Raw genomic sequence first — 14,186 nt, 5'->3', positions numbered from 1 at the left:
CACATGCTTAACCTGAGAATGAATACAAAGTTATTGAATGAGTGAATCTGTGTGACATAACGCCACATGTGTAATGAAGATGAACACTATACCCCACAGCACTTCCTCTCTCTCAAACACACACACACACACACACACACACACACACACACACACACACACATATAAACACAAACAAGATGATGGTTATAAGATGGGTAATTATTGACATGAACATTATTTTCTTATACTTGATATCTACAGGACATGTCTCTGTTCAAATAGTATTTTGTCATTCAAACTAAAGTAGATCAGTCTAGTCAGCTTTATTTCTATATCGCTTTTTACAATATAGAGTGTTTCAAAGCAGCTTTACAGAGATAACAGGAAAATAATGCAACAAAGTTTGTTTCCAGAAGAAAATAGCGTCACAGTCACGCTTAAGTAAGTTCAGTCATGGTTCATTTCTGTTGTAAAAAAGTTATTAATTTAGTTCATTTATATATAGAGCCGCTCTGGAGAAAACTGTGCTGTCATCGTCCAGCTCAGTTCAGTTCTCATATAATGGTGTCAATGCAGGAAGATCAATATTATTGTTGAATATTACATTAAATGTCCCAACTAAGCAAGCCAAAAGGCAAAGGCGAAAAAGCGGTAAAAAGCATCTATATTAAGATGCACAAATGAATAAAGAATCTGTAGTTTTCTCTGAGGCTGCAGTGATGTTGTTGTGGTGCATCACAGAGCGCTGAAGAGAGACGGCTCCAGGACGAACGGAGAGGTGGTGGTGAGGAAGAGATCCCGTCTGACGGAGAGAAGCGCTGAAGACGTGGACAGCTCCATCGAGGTCCCCGAGGAGGAGGACGACGACTATGTCAGTTTACCTTCTGTTACTATTAAGGATATTCCATTTTCATATCCTTTACAGAGCAGTGACGTGTGGGTCGGACAGAGAGAGGTCACTGTGTTGACATTTTAAAGGCACAACATGTACAATTTTTGGATCAAAATATGCAAAAACCACTAGAGCAGTGTTATATACAGTACTGTGCAAAAGTCTTAGGCATGTTAATACCCCCCCAAAACCAGGTTTTAAGTCAGTTATTTCTATCTTTTGCTGTAGTGTGTCAGTAGGAAATATCAGTTTACATTTCCAAACATTCTTTTTGCCATTAATTGTAATAATCCAGTGAGATTTGTGTCTGCACAAGGAGTCTGACAACAGCCGAGACGTTCCCGCAGTTCTTCTGGATTTAGTCTGTCTCAGTTTCTTCTGTTTCTTCATGTAATCACAGACGGACTCGATGATGGTGAGATCAGATCAGACCGGCTGTTGTCAGACTCCTTGTGCAGACACAAATCTCACTGGATTATTACAATGAATGGCAAAAAGAAAGTTTGGAAATGTAAACTGATAATTCCTACTAACTTAGGGGGGGGGGGGGGGGGGGGGGGGGGGGGGTATTAACATGCCTAAGACTTTTGCACAGTACTGTATTTTGTTGACTTGTGTACTTTTATTATCGTAGATGTTTCCAAGAATGTTGAAATCCAGAGAAATAAGTGTCCGTGCGTCGCCTATCAATGACATCACACCCGCGTTATCCTCGATTTCTGATTATATTTTGCAGAAACCATGGAAACACTAAAGACGCTTTAATATATTATGTTTTATTAGCCAAGGGAACAACTGTATGGATACATTTATCATTAATCGTTGTTATATATCTCAACACTGTTAGTCTTATTGTTTGAATCGCTTGTTTTCTTGATTTTCCGCGAGTACTATGTTTTTACCGTACCTCAGAGAAAAACACTGTCTTGTCAAGTGGCTAACATAACATAGCTTTATTTTTAGTAACAGTAATGCTGCATTTTCTCCACCATACAATATGTTTTCAAATTAATTGCATGCCATTTAGCAACACAAGCCATCCAGCTTTTATTAATATGAAAAACTACAACCTCTAGTGGCGAAAAACTACATATTGTGCCTTTAACAGTCCCGAAAATAAAACTTCATTATTTTACACTTGCAGCCTCAAAAAACTTTGAATGTAGTGTATAAAAAAAATTCTATAAAGTTATATAAACAAGTTATCATAATGTTACACATGTAAACCTTTTAAAACACCATTTGTGGTACCTATACACAATACTGTGTGCAATCAGGCCGATTTCATAATTAATAATGATTTTTTTTTTTCTGGTTTCACAGAAAGAACTAAACTAAATAATTTTCTTCAGAATAAGAAGTATTTATTTTTCCCAGAAAAAAAAAAAAAAATTAACAACCTTAAAACAAGACACATTTGCTGGCGGAGCTAAAGATAATGCATGCGATGATAGGACTTGTTTTCAGTGGTCTTGAATTAAGGTTCCTCCTGTCAGGATTGAATGTAACTCAAACGCAGGGGATAATAGGTGTTTATTAATAAATAAAAAAACAAAACAAAAAACTTGTAGGGGAGAAAACTAGATCCACTTTAGGGCAAAGCCATCAAGAATAAACAGGGACGCAAACAAGGATAATTATCAGATAATGATCAATAATTCAGAGAATGGGACACCATACTTGGCTACACGTCACTTTCACTTTCACGTGTTTCTTCTGTTAGCCAGTGCTGATGAGGAAGCAGATCTGACCCTAGATTCCTGTTTTGATGTGTGTAACAGGAAGAGAAAGAAAGCCGGCGACCGGCGCGCGGGGCTACCAGAGGCCGACGGAAACGCAGAGGAGACGCAGCTCTGCTCAGATACAGTGAGACACACACACACACACACACACTCACTCCTCCAGGCGACAGTCACATGATCGCCATGATGACACCTGTGGTTGTTTCCCATGATGCAGCGGTCCCGTATGGAGGCAAGAAGAAGGCGTGGTGCTGGGCCTCGTACCTGGAGCAGGAGAGAGCCATCGCTGCCCCCAGTAAACTCTTCAAAGAGGTGAGACAACACACACACACACACACACACACATACACAATACGGGCCAGTGTCGCTGTTGTGAAAGGAAATTACCTTTGATTCCACTTTTATACACACTTATATTTTAAAAAGTTAACTTACACCCAGCTTGCAAACATGTTCTAAGAATGTTTTGAATGTAAGTTATGAAAACGTTATTGTTCTCTGAACATTCAAAACGTACAGTTTTTTTACATTTTACATCAGCTTTTTTTTTCTTGGTTTTGCAAAAGTTAAAGGGGTGGTTGATTTATGATTTCACTTTTCTAACTTTAGTTAGTGTGTAATGTTGCTGTTTGAGCATAAACAACATCTGCAAAGTTACAACGCTCAAAGTTCAAAGCAAAGGGAGATATTTGCTTTTAAAGAAGTCGTTTTTTAAGGACTACAACAAATGGCTGGTAGAGACTACACGAGCTTCCTCCCGGGTTAGTGACATCACCAACCCTAAAATTTACAGAAACCCCGCCCCCTGAACACGCAACAAAGGGGGTGAGTCCATGTTGAGAAGAGGTGATTTGTTAACACACAAGCTGTTGAAGCTCCGCCCCCTTTGCCAGGAGCAGTAGCTCATTTGCATTTAAAGGGACAGACACAAAACGACACGTTTTTGCTCACCCTCAAAAAGTGACAACTTAAACATGCTATATAAAAATATCTGTGGGGTATTTTGAGCTAAAACTTCACATACACACTCTGGGGACATCAGAGACTTATTTTACATCTTGCAAAAAGCGGCATTATACCACCCCTTTAGGGGAACATTTTTATCATTGTGGAAATGTTGCTTTTGAATGTTCTCTGAAACAAGTTATGTTCATGTTAATGTTAGACGAACATCCATCTAAATATTTTTGGAAAAAACATGCCATGAATGATATATAATGTTTTTGTGCTAACATTTTGATAACATCATAAAAGACCAGATTACTTTGATCGAACATTCTAGTAATGTTACTGGAAGAACGTTTGTTCATAATTTACCTCGCCAGAGCGTTCGCTAAGGTTCTGAGGACGTCCCGTTAGCTGGGCATCTAGCGAAGCACCCGTAAAGGATTGTTGATTAGATGGATTGTATTTTCATGTTCAACTAACATGATGGCAATACTGTAAATATGCACTGTTTGTCAATCTTATTTTGTACATGGACTTTAAAGTGGACTTAAACCTCTTTTTAGTTGTGACAGTGCGTCACAGACGGCCCACATCACATTCACACTGGGATTTTAGGAAGCCAAATAATATTTCATAATAAGTATATTTATTTAACTTGGAACTACAGTAATAAAATGACAATGCTGTCTTGATTCCAACAGTCAAACCCTCGAGCTGTATACTGGCGGAGAACTGCAGGGAGAGCTTTAGGTTTCTGTGAAAACAGGTTTACACATGCTGGACGGTTTATCTATCTGGCTCATACAGTAAATCATTTATTCATTTAGCAGATGCTTTTATCCAAAGCGACTGACAAATAAGAACAATAGAAGCAGTGAAACTAACAGTAGGACAACAACATGCAACATGACCCTTCCCAGTTTAATCTAACACAGTACATGTATTTTATTTTTTTAATAAAGATAATAGATATAGAATAGAAGAGAAGAGAAAGTGTTAGTATTACTGGATCAAGTGCTGTCGAAAAGAAGCGTCTTCATCCGTTTCTTGAACGTGGCTCCGGACTCAGTCGCTCTGGGGTGTGTTTCCGGAACAACGCCGTAACTCGTGGCTTCACTACTGTAGTGCGATGCATCGTTGAGGAAATCAACTAGCTAATCATGACTGTTTCCCGAAACCGTATTGTCTCAAAGTGGTCGTTCAACCACGTTGGTTAATGACGTCACGCACATGGTGGAGTAATAACTTCTTTTAATGAATCTGTTTGAGATCGAGTTAACGCTAGATGTTTTGCTATAAATTACAGACATGACATCTGAGGACTATTTCTCTTTTTTCTCAGTTATTTTGCTTTATTTCCAGATTCAATCATAAGCTCGTTCTTACACTAGAGCTCGTTCACACATGCACACTCTTCAAAAACGGTGCTTTAAATCTCTTGACAAACTAAAAGACGTAAATGACATTTGTATGTATTATAAATAAAAGACACAGGTTGTACTGAATGTCAGCTTGCTTATTTTGCTCAAGATTAGGATTTATTGAGTCCACATGTCATGCAAACTAGAAACTCTGCTTCTAACCACAGGTCGAGTCGTCCCAAACACACAACTCTGCGATGCTGTTTGCGAATGTTCATTAGAACGATGGTTTTGGGAAACAGAGACTCGTTGAACTGCTGATAACGGCGGAACTTGCGAACATAGTTGGCTAACGATGCTTTTGGGAAACGCACCCCTGATTGAGTTAGGCAGATCATTCCTCCAGCAGGGAACAGTCCAGGTAAAGCGACGTTCGCTTGCAGAGCGCAGGTTTCTGGATGGTACATAAGTTTGAAGTAATGAGTTTAGGCAGAGCCCGTCTACGGAGAGCCTGGCCACTCCCTATTAAGTCCTATTGTACCGAATTGTGGTTGTAGTTCCACCAGAGTTCCACTGGGGGCGATCGCCCATGAGTGCAGAATGAATGGGAGTCTATGGGGCTAGACGGCTAAATGTGTCTCTTTCACCCGATTGCCGTTGAGAAATCTCAGATTTGATTGTAGGTTTTGCAAGTTCAACATGGGTTATAGGTCGAAAGTTGAATGAACGAGTACTTATGTCCTTTCGATTTCTTACAGGTTGAGTTGTTGTTGCCCATAACACGCTAGCATTCTGCTAATGAACGCTGATTGGTCAGTGAAGGACTGATTACGACCAGAGATACCGCTTGATGGTCTTTTAAAACAACAAAACAAAAACTCTTCTAGCACGTGTATATTTTCCTGTGTCAGCTGTGTTGTGTGTTTCCCTGTGTCAGCTGTGTTGTGTGTTTCCCTGTGTCAGCTGTGTTGTGTGTTTACCTGTGTCAGCTGTGTTTACCTGTGTCAGCTGTGTTGTGTGTTTCCCTGTGTCAGCTGTGTTGTGTGTTTACCTGTGTCAGCTGTGTTGTGTGTTTCCCTGTGTCAGCTGTGTTGTGTGTTTACCTGTGTCAGCGGTGTTGTGTTTACCTGTGTCAGCTGTGTTGTGTGTTTACCTGTGTCAGCTGTGTTTACCTGTGTCAGCTGTGTTGTGTGTTTACCTGTGTCAGCTGTGTTGTGTATTTACCTGTGTCAGCTGTGTTGTGTGTTTACCTGTGTCAGCTGTGTTGTGTGTTTACCTGTGTCAGCTGTGTTTACCTGTGTCAGCGGTGTTGTGTGTTTACCTGTGTCAGCTGTGTTGTGTGTTTACCTGTGTCAGCTGTGTTTACCTGTGTCAGCTGTTGTGTGTTTACCTGTGTCAGCTGTGTTGTGTATTTACCTGTGTCAGCTGTGTTTACCTGTGTCAGCTGTGTTGTGTGTTTGCCTGTGTCAGCTGTGTTTACCTGTGTCAGCTGTGTTGTGTGTTTGCCTGTGTCAGCTGTGTTGTGTGTTTCCCTGTGTCAGCTGTGTTGTGTGTTTCCCTGTGTCAGCTGTGTTGTGTGTTTCGGTGTTGTGTGTTTGCCTGTGTCAGCGGTGTTGTGTGTTTGCCTGTGTCAGCTGTGTTGTGTGTTTGCCTGTGTCAGCTGTGTTGTGTGTTTGCCTGTGTCAGCTGTGTTGTGTGTTTACCTGTGTCAGCTGTGTTGTGTGTTTGCCTGTGTCAGCTGTGTTGTGTGTTTGCCTGTGTCAGCTGTGTTGTGTGTTTGCCTGTGTCAGCTGTGTTGTGTGTTTGCCTGTGTCAGCTGTGTTGTGTGTTTGCCTGTGTCAGCTGTGTTGTGTGTTTACCTGTGTCAGCTGTGTTTACCTGTGTCAGCGGTGTTGTGTGTTTACCTGTGTCAGCTGTGTTGTGTGTTTACCTGTGTCAGCTGTGTTTACCTGTGTCAGCTGTTGTGTGTTTACCTGTGTCAGCTGTGTTGTGTATTTACCTGTGTCAGCTGTGTTTACCTGTGTCAGCTGTGTTGTGTGTTTGCCTGTGTCAGCTGTGTTGTGTGTTTGCCTGTGTCAGCTGTGTTGTGTGTTTGCCTGTGTCAGCTGTGTTGTGTGTTTGCCTGTGTCAGCTGTGTTGTGTGTTTGCCTGTGTCAGCTGTGTTGTGTGTTTGCCTGTGTCAGCTGTGTTGTGTGTTTACCTGTGTCAGCTGTGTTTACCTGTGTCAGCGGTGTTGTGTGTTTACCTGTGTCAGCTGTGTTGTGTGTTTACCTGTGTCAGCTGTGTTTACCTGTGTCAGCTGTTGTGTGTTTACCTGTGTCAGCTGTGTTGTGTATTTACCTGTGTCAGCTGTGTTTACCTGTGTCAGCTGTGTTGTGTGTTTGCCTGTGTCAGCTGTGTTTACCTGTGTCAGCTGTGTTGTGTGTTTGCCTGTGTCAGCTGTGTTGTGTGTTTCCCTGTGTCAGCTGTGTTGTGTGTTTCCCTGTGTCAGCTGTGTTGTGTGTTTCGGTGTTGTGTGTTTGCCTGTGTCAGCGGTGTTGTGTGTTTGCCTGTGTCAGCTGTGTTGTGTGTTTGCCTGTGTCAGCTGTGTTGTGTGTTTGCCTGTGTCAGCTGTGTTGTGTGTTTACCTGTGTCAGCTGTGTTGTGTGTTTGCCTGTGTCAGCTGTGTTGTCGACGCCTCGAGAGAAAAGAAAGTGCAGAGCGCGAAAGCACCAGAGTGACTGAAGGATTGCCATAAAGCAGTATCTCTGGTCGTACGATGTGTATGACGTCATTAACATTTTAAAAGACTTTTTAAAGCAAATAAGTGACTCTAAAAAATCTAACACCCAGCAATGTGTAATTCCTTTGCATCTCCTTTCGAATACAACATTCAAATTACTAGACAAAACATTATATCCTGAGAAAAGTGGATTTTGAGGGGTATAGCGCCATAGACCTCCATTCATTCTGCACTCATCCTGTGAGCGCCCCCATGTGGAGCCAGAGTGGAGCTGCAACCAGTTCAGAAGCCGGAAGTTACTGAGAGTGGAAATTCTCCCCTTATTAGACATTCACTGACATAAGTCTGAAGTAATGAGTTAAGGTAAAAGGGAGCAGAGCCACTGGTTGTTCTGTTGGCAAACGTCAGAGACTTTAATTTGATGCGAGCGGCGACTGTGAGGAGAGGAGTGACGTGTGCTCTCTTCGGCTCAGTATATCAGTTCATCGTATTGGTTGTTGGCCGTAACAGAAAAAAAGTTAGGGTTCAGTTTCTTCGTTTTAATAAATGTGCAAAGTTATCACAAATCTTGTTTTTGTTTTGTCATTTAGGTTATGAAGTGTAGATTCATTTGATCATTTCAGCATATGGCTGTGTGTCCACCAAAGAATTTTCCCCCAAATCTTTTCAGTGGTTTTTAATGGGAGTGCTGCGTATTTAAAAGCGGCAGCAGTGTAAGTGTTGAGCGTTTTATTCCTGATGCTCAGAGTTGAAAATGTTGGGAAAACTTGGGAAAAATGTAGCACTCATCTCTGTCATTTGTTACCCAGCCATCCAATCACAGTGCAGGAGGAGCGGGACAAATCAGAGATGGTCTTATTATTGGGAGATATGGGTGTCCGTAGCAAACTTTGATCACGTGTGCCTTGATAACCAATCAAGTTACAGCCTTGACGTCATTGAAATTCAGTCGAGTTGTGCGACAGTCAATCATACGTCACGCAATTGTCCGTGACTACTCTTATAAAACAGCATTTTTTCAGTGTAAACTCTAATAATAGATAAATCCAAAACGAATGTTTTAAGAGCTAGCATGTTGAAGATTAGCTGATGGGCTGTCGATTCGTTAAATGATAAGCCGTTTTCACACAGAAGTGGTTTATTCAGTGCAGTGAAGCCTTTCCTCCATTGACATCCATTAAAAGCGGCTTCTGGTCTCCTTCCCTGCGCACCACAGCGTTAGCAGGCGTTGCACACTTTTTTGCTAACCTTGCAGGCTTGACTTCAACAAGTGGCTTTGGGTCAAATACCACATGACCAACCGTCACACATCCTGCTCGTACAACGGCAACAACAAGCACAATGACACAACAACGATATTTAAAAAATCGACTTAGTTGTTTCTGACATTTGACATTCAGAAACAAACTATTGCCCCTTTCACACATATAGTCTAAATTACCATTAACAGATCATGTGTGAACAGGACCTTTTCAAATATACCGGTAAATTGGTTCTTCGGCAGTAGAATAGGAAGTTGTTACATTACCAGTAAATTAGGGGAGAGCGGGGTATGTTGTCACACTTTTCACACTGTCTAACATTTACTGAGCACCATACATCAAAATGGTATAAATCTCATACCAAATGAAAGAAGGAAGTCTTGGGCACATATGTTGTATTCATAACATCTTCATATCTTATCTCATTACGGAGTTGTAGACTGTTGAATAGCGAGTGTGCACTTGTGACAATTTGCCCCATCGGCGGGTAAGTTGTCACACTAGGGAGGGTAAGTTGTCACACTAGGGAGGGTAAGTTGTCACACTAGATTATCTAAAAATAAGAACACAACAACTTAATTGTGAATGTGAATATTGATTTTAATTTTTAAACCCAAAACAGAACTGGAAATATAAACATCTGTGCCTGGAGAATCTGGAAAAACAATTATTTCAAACCAAATAATGCACATTTCAATTAAGTGGCAAGACCACTTTACTTTGAACTTTAAACTCAAACGTTCTATGGCTTGCACATAGATCCTGATAACTGAATGGAATGCTGCAGATAACCTGCTTAACTTAACCTCTGAACAAAACACATGCCCTGTATCTGACTAATCGGACTCATCTCCAGAGTCACAATTCTGACACATAAATGGCCTGGCCTGAGGTGCAAGCATCATGGGCCCAATTGTTGCATTTTACATTATTATTATATCTAAAAAATAAGTACTAGTAGCATGAAAATAGATACTAGTAGGTTTTAAGGATTAAATGTTAAACCGGCTTGCCATAAACTTACTGTTAATGACATCATCACAGAGTTTATGTGTGTTTTGGAGCTGATGTGTGATGGTCTGTTACCGGTAAAGAGCCAGAACGCGGTGACTTGTGTGAACAGCACACACACAACTTTTAGACTGTGCGATCTCTGTGTTCGATCTGCATCATCGCTGTGTTTTTAAATCTAAGTTAAAAACTCATTTTTTTGATTTGGCATATAAGCAATGAGGAAGTTATATTGCATTGTGTTTTTATTAATTATATTGTATTGTCTTATTGTTATGTTTTTATTGTGCAGCACATTGGTCAAACTAGGTTGTGATTAATGGTGCTTTACAAATAAAATTGACATTAACACATTTTTGAATTGACTGATAAAAGTTGTTCTGGTAATTTTACAGTAATTTACGGGGATTGCTGTGTGAAAGGGGCTTATGACGCGCTCTCAAGCGCCTGACGCTGGGTGTTTGCAGGAGAGCGCCTGACATGTGACTACAAACGCACACGGTCTAATGCTGCAACATCACAACGTGTGAAAAAATTTGTAGATTTTCTGAATGCACTGTATTAGTGAGCATTTGTATGCTGGTGCATCTCTAGCTGTACAAGGAGTGTGTGACTGGACTCTCTCTCTGTGTGTGTGTGTGTGTGTGTGTGTGTGCAGTATCAGTCATTTCCGCAGTGTAAGAACGGCTTCAGGGTTGGCATGAGGCTGGAGGGCATCGACCCCGAACACCCGTCCATGTACTGCGTCCTCACCATCGCGGAGGTAACAACACTACTCTAATAGCAGATGCAGAAAGAGGAACATGATGTTCTACTTTTCACAGAATCACTCGCATCCATTTTTGCAGGTGTTGGGACATCGAATCAGACTGCATTTTGAGAAATATTCGGACTGCTATGACTTTTGGGTGAACTCCAACTCTCCCGACATCCACCCTGCGGGATGGTGTGAGAAAACCGGACACAAGTTGCATCCACCTAAAGGCAAGAGACACCAGTCACTCACAGAATACCCGATACGTGTTCAATGGCCAATCCTGAATCAGCGTTAATCACATGATCACAATACACAGAGCTGCCAACTCTCACGCATTCACCGTGAGACTCACGCAATTGACACTTCTCACGACACACATCCATTTTCTCACGCACAGAAAAATCGCGACGCAAAGAGGACACTGAGACCGACAGACTAGACAGAGCAGGTTACGATATAAAAAAAATCTCAGCTCTCAGATTCTGTCCATTTTATTATGAAATTCAAACAATAAATACCGTTTTGGTGCTTGTAAATGTGACGCGACAGATCCCTAGCGCACGTGACCCGATCATCTCTAGCTAATAGTAAATAAACACAAACACTGTTGAAAGATACAGTACAACTTACCGAAATGTATATTCCTCATACATGATATCGATCTATTAGTGTTTTTCATCCGCGGAAAGGGTCAATAAAACAGCTGGAGAACAATTATATCACATTTACCTCAGGAAAGCCGTTTAATGACCATAATATAGGCTATAGCACATTAGTTGGCTAGAAAAATAGAGCTATAGAGAGTATTTTGCTAAATATGTGTACTATTTTACGTATTTATTATATTTTTACTTGACGTATTTTATTTTACTTTTACTAAAGTTGTTGTTATAATAAAAAAACGCATTATATTTAATTTGAGTTATTTTTAACCTTAAATAATCCTGCCAGCTGATAGGGCTCTCTGTAGGTTTACAGCATTAGGCGAAAAATTAACGCCTATCTTGTGTACCTAATATTTATCCAAATGAGTCAATATTATATCAAATCACAAGAATTTAATTTAATTGAAATCGTGAAATTTGTGTCAAGCAATAATAACAAAATGTAGCTTACCAGAAATTGTACCATGTAAACATTGTAACATGTTGACACTAAACCCAATAAAATTCAGTTTAGTTACTAAAATGTTTTGACAAACACAATACACTTATGAAAATACCCCCCCCCCCCCCCCCTCCATAAATCTCACTCCAAGCTAAGCTCAGAAGTTGGCAGCTGTGCAATACAGCAGAAACACAAGATGATCTGTTACTTTCTCTGTCCTGAAATTTAGATCAGGAAAGGATATTTTTGAATTAGTCCAAAATATGGTTTAAAAAAAATGGTAACACTTTACAATAAGATTCATTAGTTAATGTATTTACTAACATGTACTAACAATGAACAATACATTTGTTACTGTATTTATTAATCTTCGTTAACATTAGTTAAATACAGCTGTTCATAGTTTGTTCATGTTATTTCACTAATGTTAACAAATACAACCTTTGATTTTAATAATGTATTAATAAATGTTGAAATGAACATTAACAAAGATTAATAAATGCTGTATACGTGCAGTTCATTATTAGTTCATGTTAACTAATGGACCTTATTGTAAAGTGTTACTAGGAAATGTAGTGCATTGTCTTGTTCTTGAACAAGCATTATGCTTTTGAAACTCTTTAATAATGAATGTGTGTGTGTCATAGATGTTGTGATGTGTGTGTTGTTCCTCACATGGCCTGTGTTTGTGTGTCTCTGTAGGGATGAAGGATGAAGAGTTCAGCTGGTCCTCCTTCATCAAACTAAACAAAATACAGACGGCACCCAAAGCCCTCTTCCAGAACCAGAACATGGTGAGTGTGTGTGCGTGTGCGTGTGTGTGTGTGTGTGTGTGTGTGTGTGTCTCATTTCCACTAGATGGCACTGTTTCACTTTATTTAATAAAGCACGTACACTAGACCAAGACACTGTCATCCTCATCACATTTAACTTACACTACACACTCCACTTACATTATTATAATATGACATAGTTCAGCTTGATTTTAACATCTGGATTTGATTGGATCATGACATGCTCCAGATACAGTCCAAAATTTATTCAGACAATATTTCTCACATTATCACAGTTTATTCGCAATAGTTTAGAAAATGGTGATAAAATATATCAAGAACTCCGAGTTATCGAATCAGCTGATATTTCACTGTGTTCAGTCTGTGGTGTTTAAGGGTCGCATTAGCAATAATAGAAAAAACACTTCAGCAAAACATGCTCAGGTCAAAGTGTCTGAATCATTTTGGTCCCAAATTATTATAAATGTTACTGGTAGTCACTGTATGAAGAATATTTGTGTATAAAATGTCACAGTTTACTTTATTTTGCTCTCCTCACTTTCATAAATGAACTATAGTGTCCTAAAAAATATCAGAAACTATATCTGGTGTCTGAACAATGTTTGGTGTGAGTGTATTATTGGATGTGTGTGTGTTGTGTTTCTCAGACGGTGACGCCGTCGGGGTTCAGGATTGGGATGAAGTTGGAGGCGATCGATAAGAAGAACCCCTCGTTCATCTGTGTCGCCACGGTCTCCGACATGGTGGACAGCCGCTTCCTGGTGCACTTCGACAACTGGGATGAAGGCTATGACTACTGGTAAATCCACAGCTCCGTGTCTCTGAGATATGTTGCTGATGTGCCCCTTCCCGATTTTTAAAAAAATCAAAACATACACTAACTTGCTTGAAGTCGTTGCGTATGCATTTGCATGACCACATGAATGTTTAACCCTAATTTGAACCCTAAACCACTAAGTGTTGTTATAGTAAAGTACTGAAAGTGATTTTTACTCATTAATCCTAAAGCAGGATATTTTTCCAAACATTCATATTAATGAAATTCTGGTAGTATCATTAAGTTTTAGCATTTCTCTCAATTTATCCACATAGATCACTCTTTTAAAATATTAATAACCCATGACATTTCTCTTTGACATTTCATCCTTTGTATTGGATTGTCTTAAAAAAAAAAAAACTGATCAAACTGTGGCTTTTCTCTTCACAAAGTTTGATAAGGGGGATAATAATATAAGGGGGAAGATAATGAAAGCATCATATTTAAATTTGAATGAAAGCATCATTTGGGTAGAGTTATTTTTTATTCTATGCAAGTTCTGCAAACACACATATTGGCTGAAATTGTGATGAAATGATGAAACTGAACAGGCATAAATCTATCAAATGACTGAGTTGAGGATCTCGTTAATTATATCGGTCGTAAGTCATGAGGACACACATGCAGCGCATTCTCATTCTTATCAGTGACCCAGTTATCATTCTGTGTGTGTGTGTGTGTGTGTGTCAGACCCCTGTATAGAGCAGGCAGAAAGCTTTTAGCTGCTCATGAATTACTCAGGAGAAGAGGACTCTCTCTCTCTCTCTCTCTCTCTCTCTCTCTCTCTCTCT

General features: G+C 39.9%; 1 protein-coding gene across 1 annotated transcript in view; it reads left to right on the top strand.

The window, feature by feature from the left end:
- Positions 1–14,186, top strand: part of l3mbtl3 (L3MBTL histone methyl-lysine binding protein 3) — a 77,599-nt gene that overhangs the window by 20,472 nt on the left and 42,941 nt on the right. Inside the window, exons 5-11 of the mRNA XM_084091963.1 lie at positions 724–853; positions 2,656–2,740; positions 2,834–2,928; positions 10,579–10,683; positions 10,769–10,904; positions 12,487–12,578; positions 13,226–13,377. Coding sequence (XP_083948089.1) covers positions 724–853; positions 2,656–2,740; positions 2,834–2,928; positions 10,579–10,683; positions 10,769–10,904; positions 12,487–12,578; positions 13,226–13,377 — 795 coding nt within the window. The remainder of the gene's footprint in view (positions 1–723; positions 854–2,655; positions 2,741–2,833; positions 2,929–10,578; positions 10,684–10,768; positions 10,905–12,486; positions 12,579–13,225; positions 13,378–14,186) is intronic.

Source organism: Abramis brama (genome assembly GCF_963993115.1).
Source record: "Abramis brama genome assembly, chromosome: 18".
In the NCBI taxonomy this organism is placed as follows: Eukaryota; Metazoa; Chordata; class Actinopteri; order Cypriniformes; family Leuciscidae; genus Abramis; species Abramis brama.
This window is presented reverse-complemented; position numbering and strand designations above follow the sequence as displayed.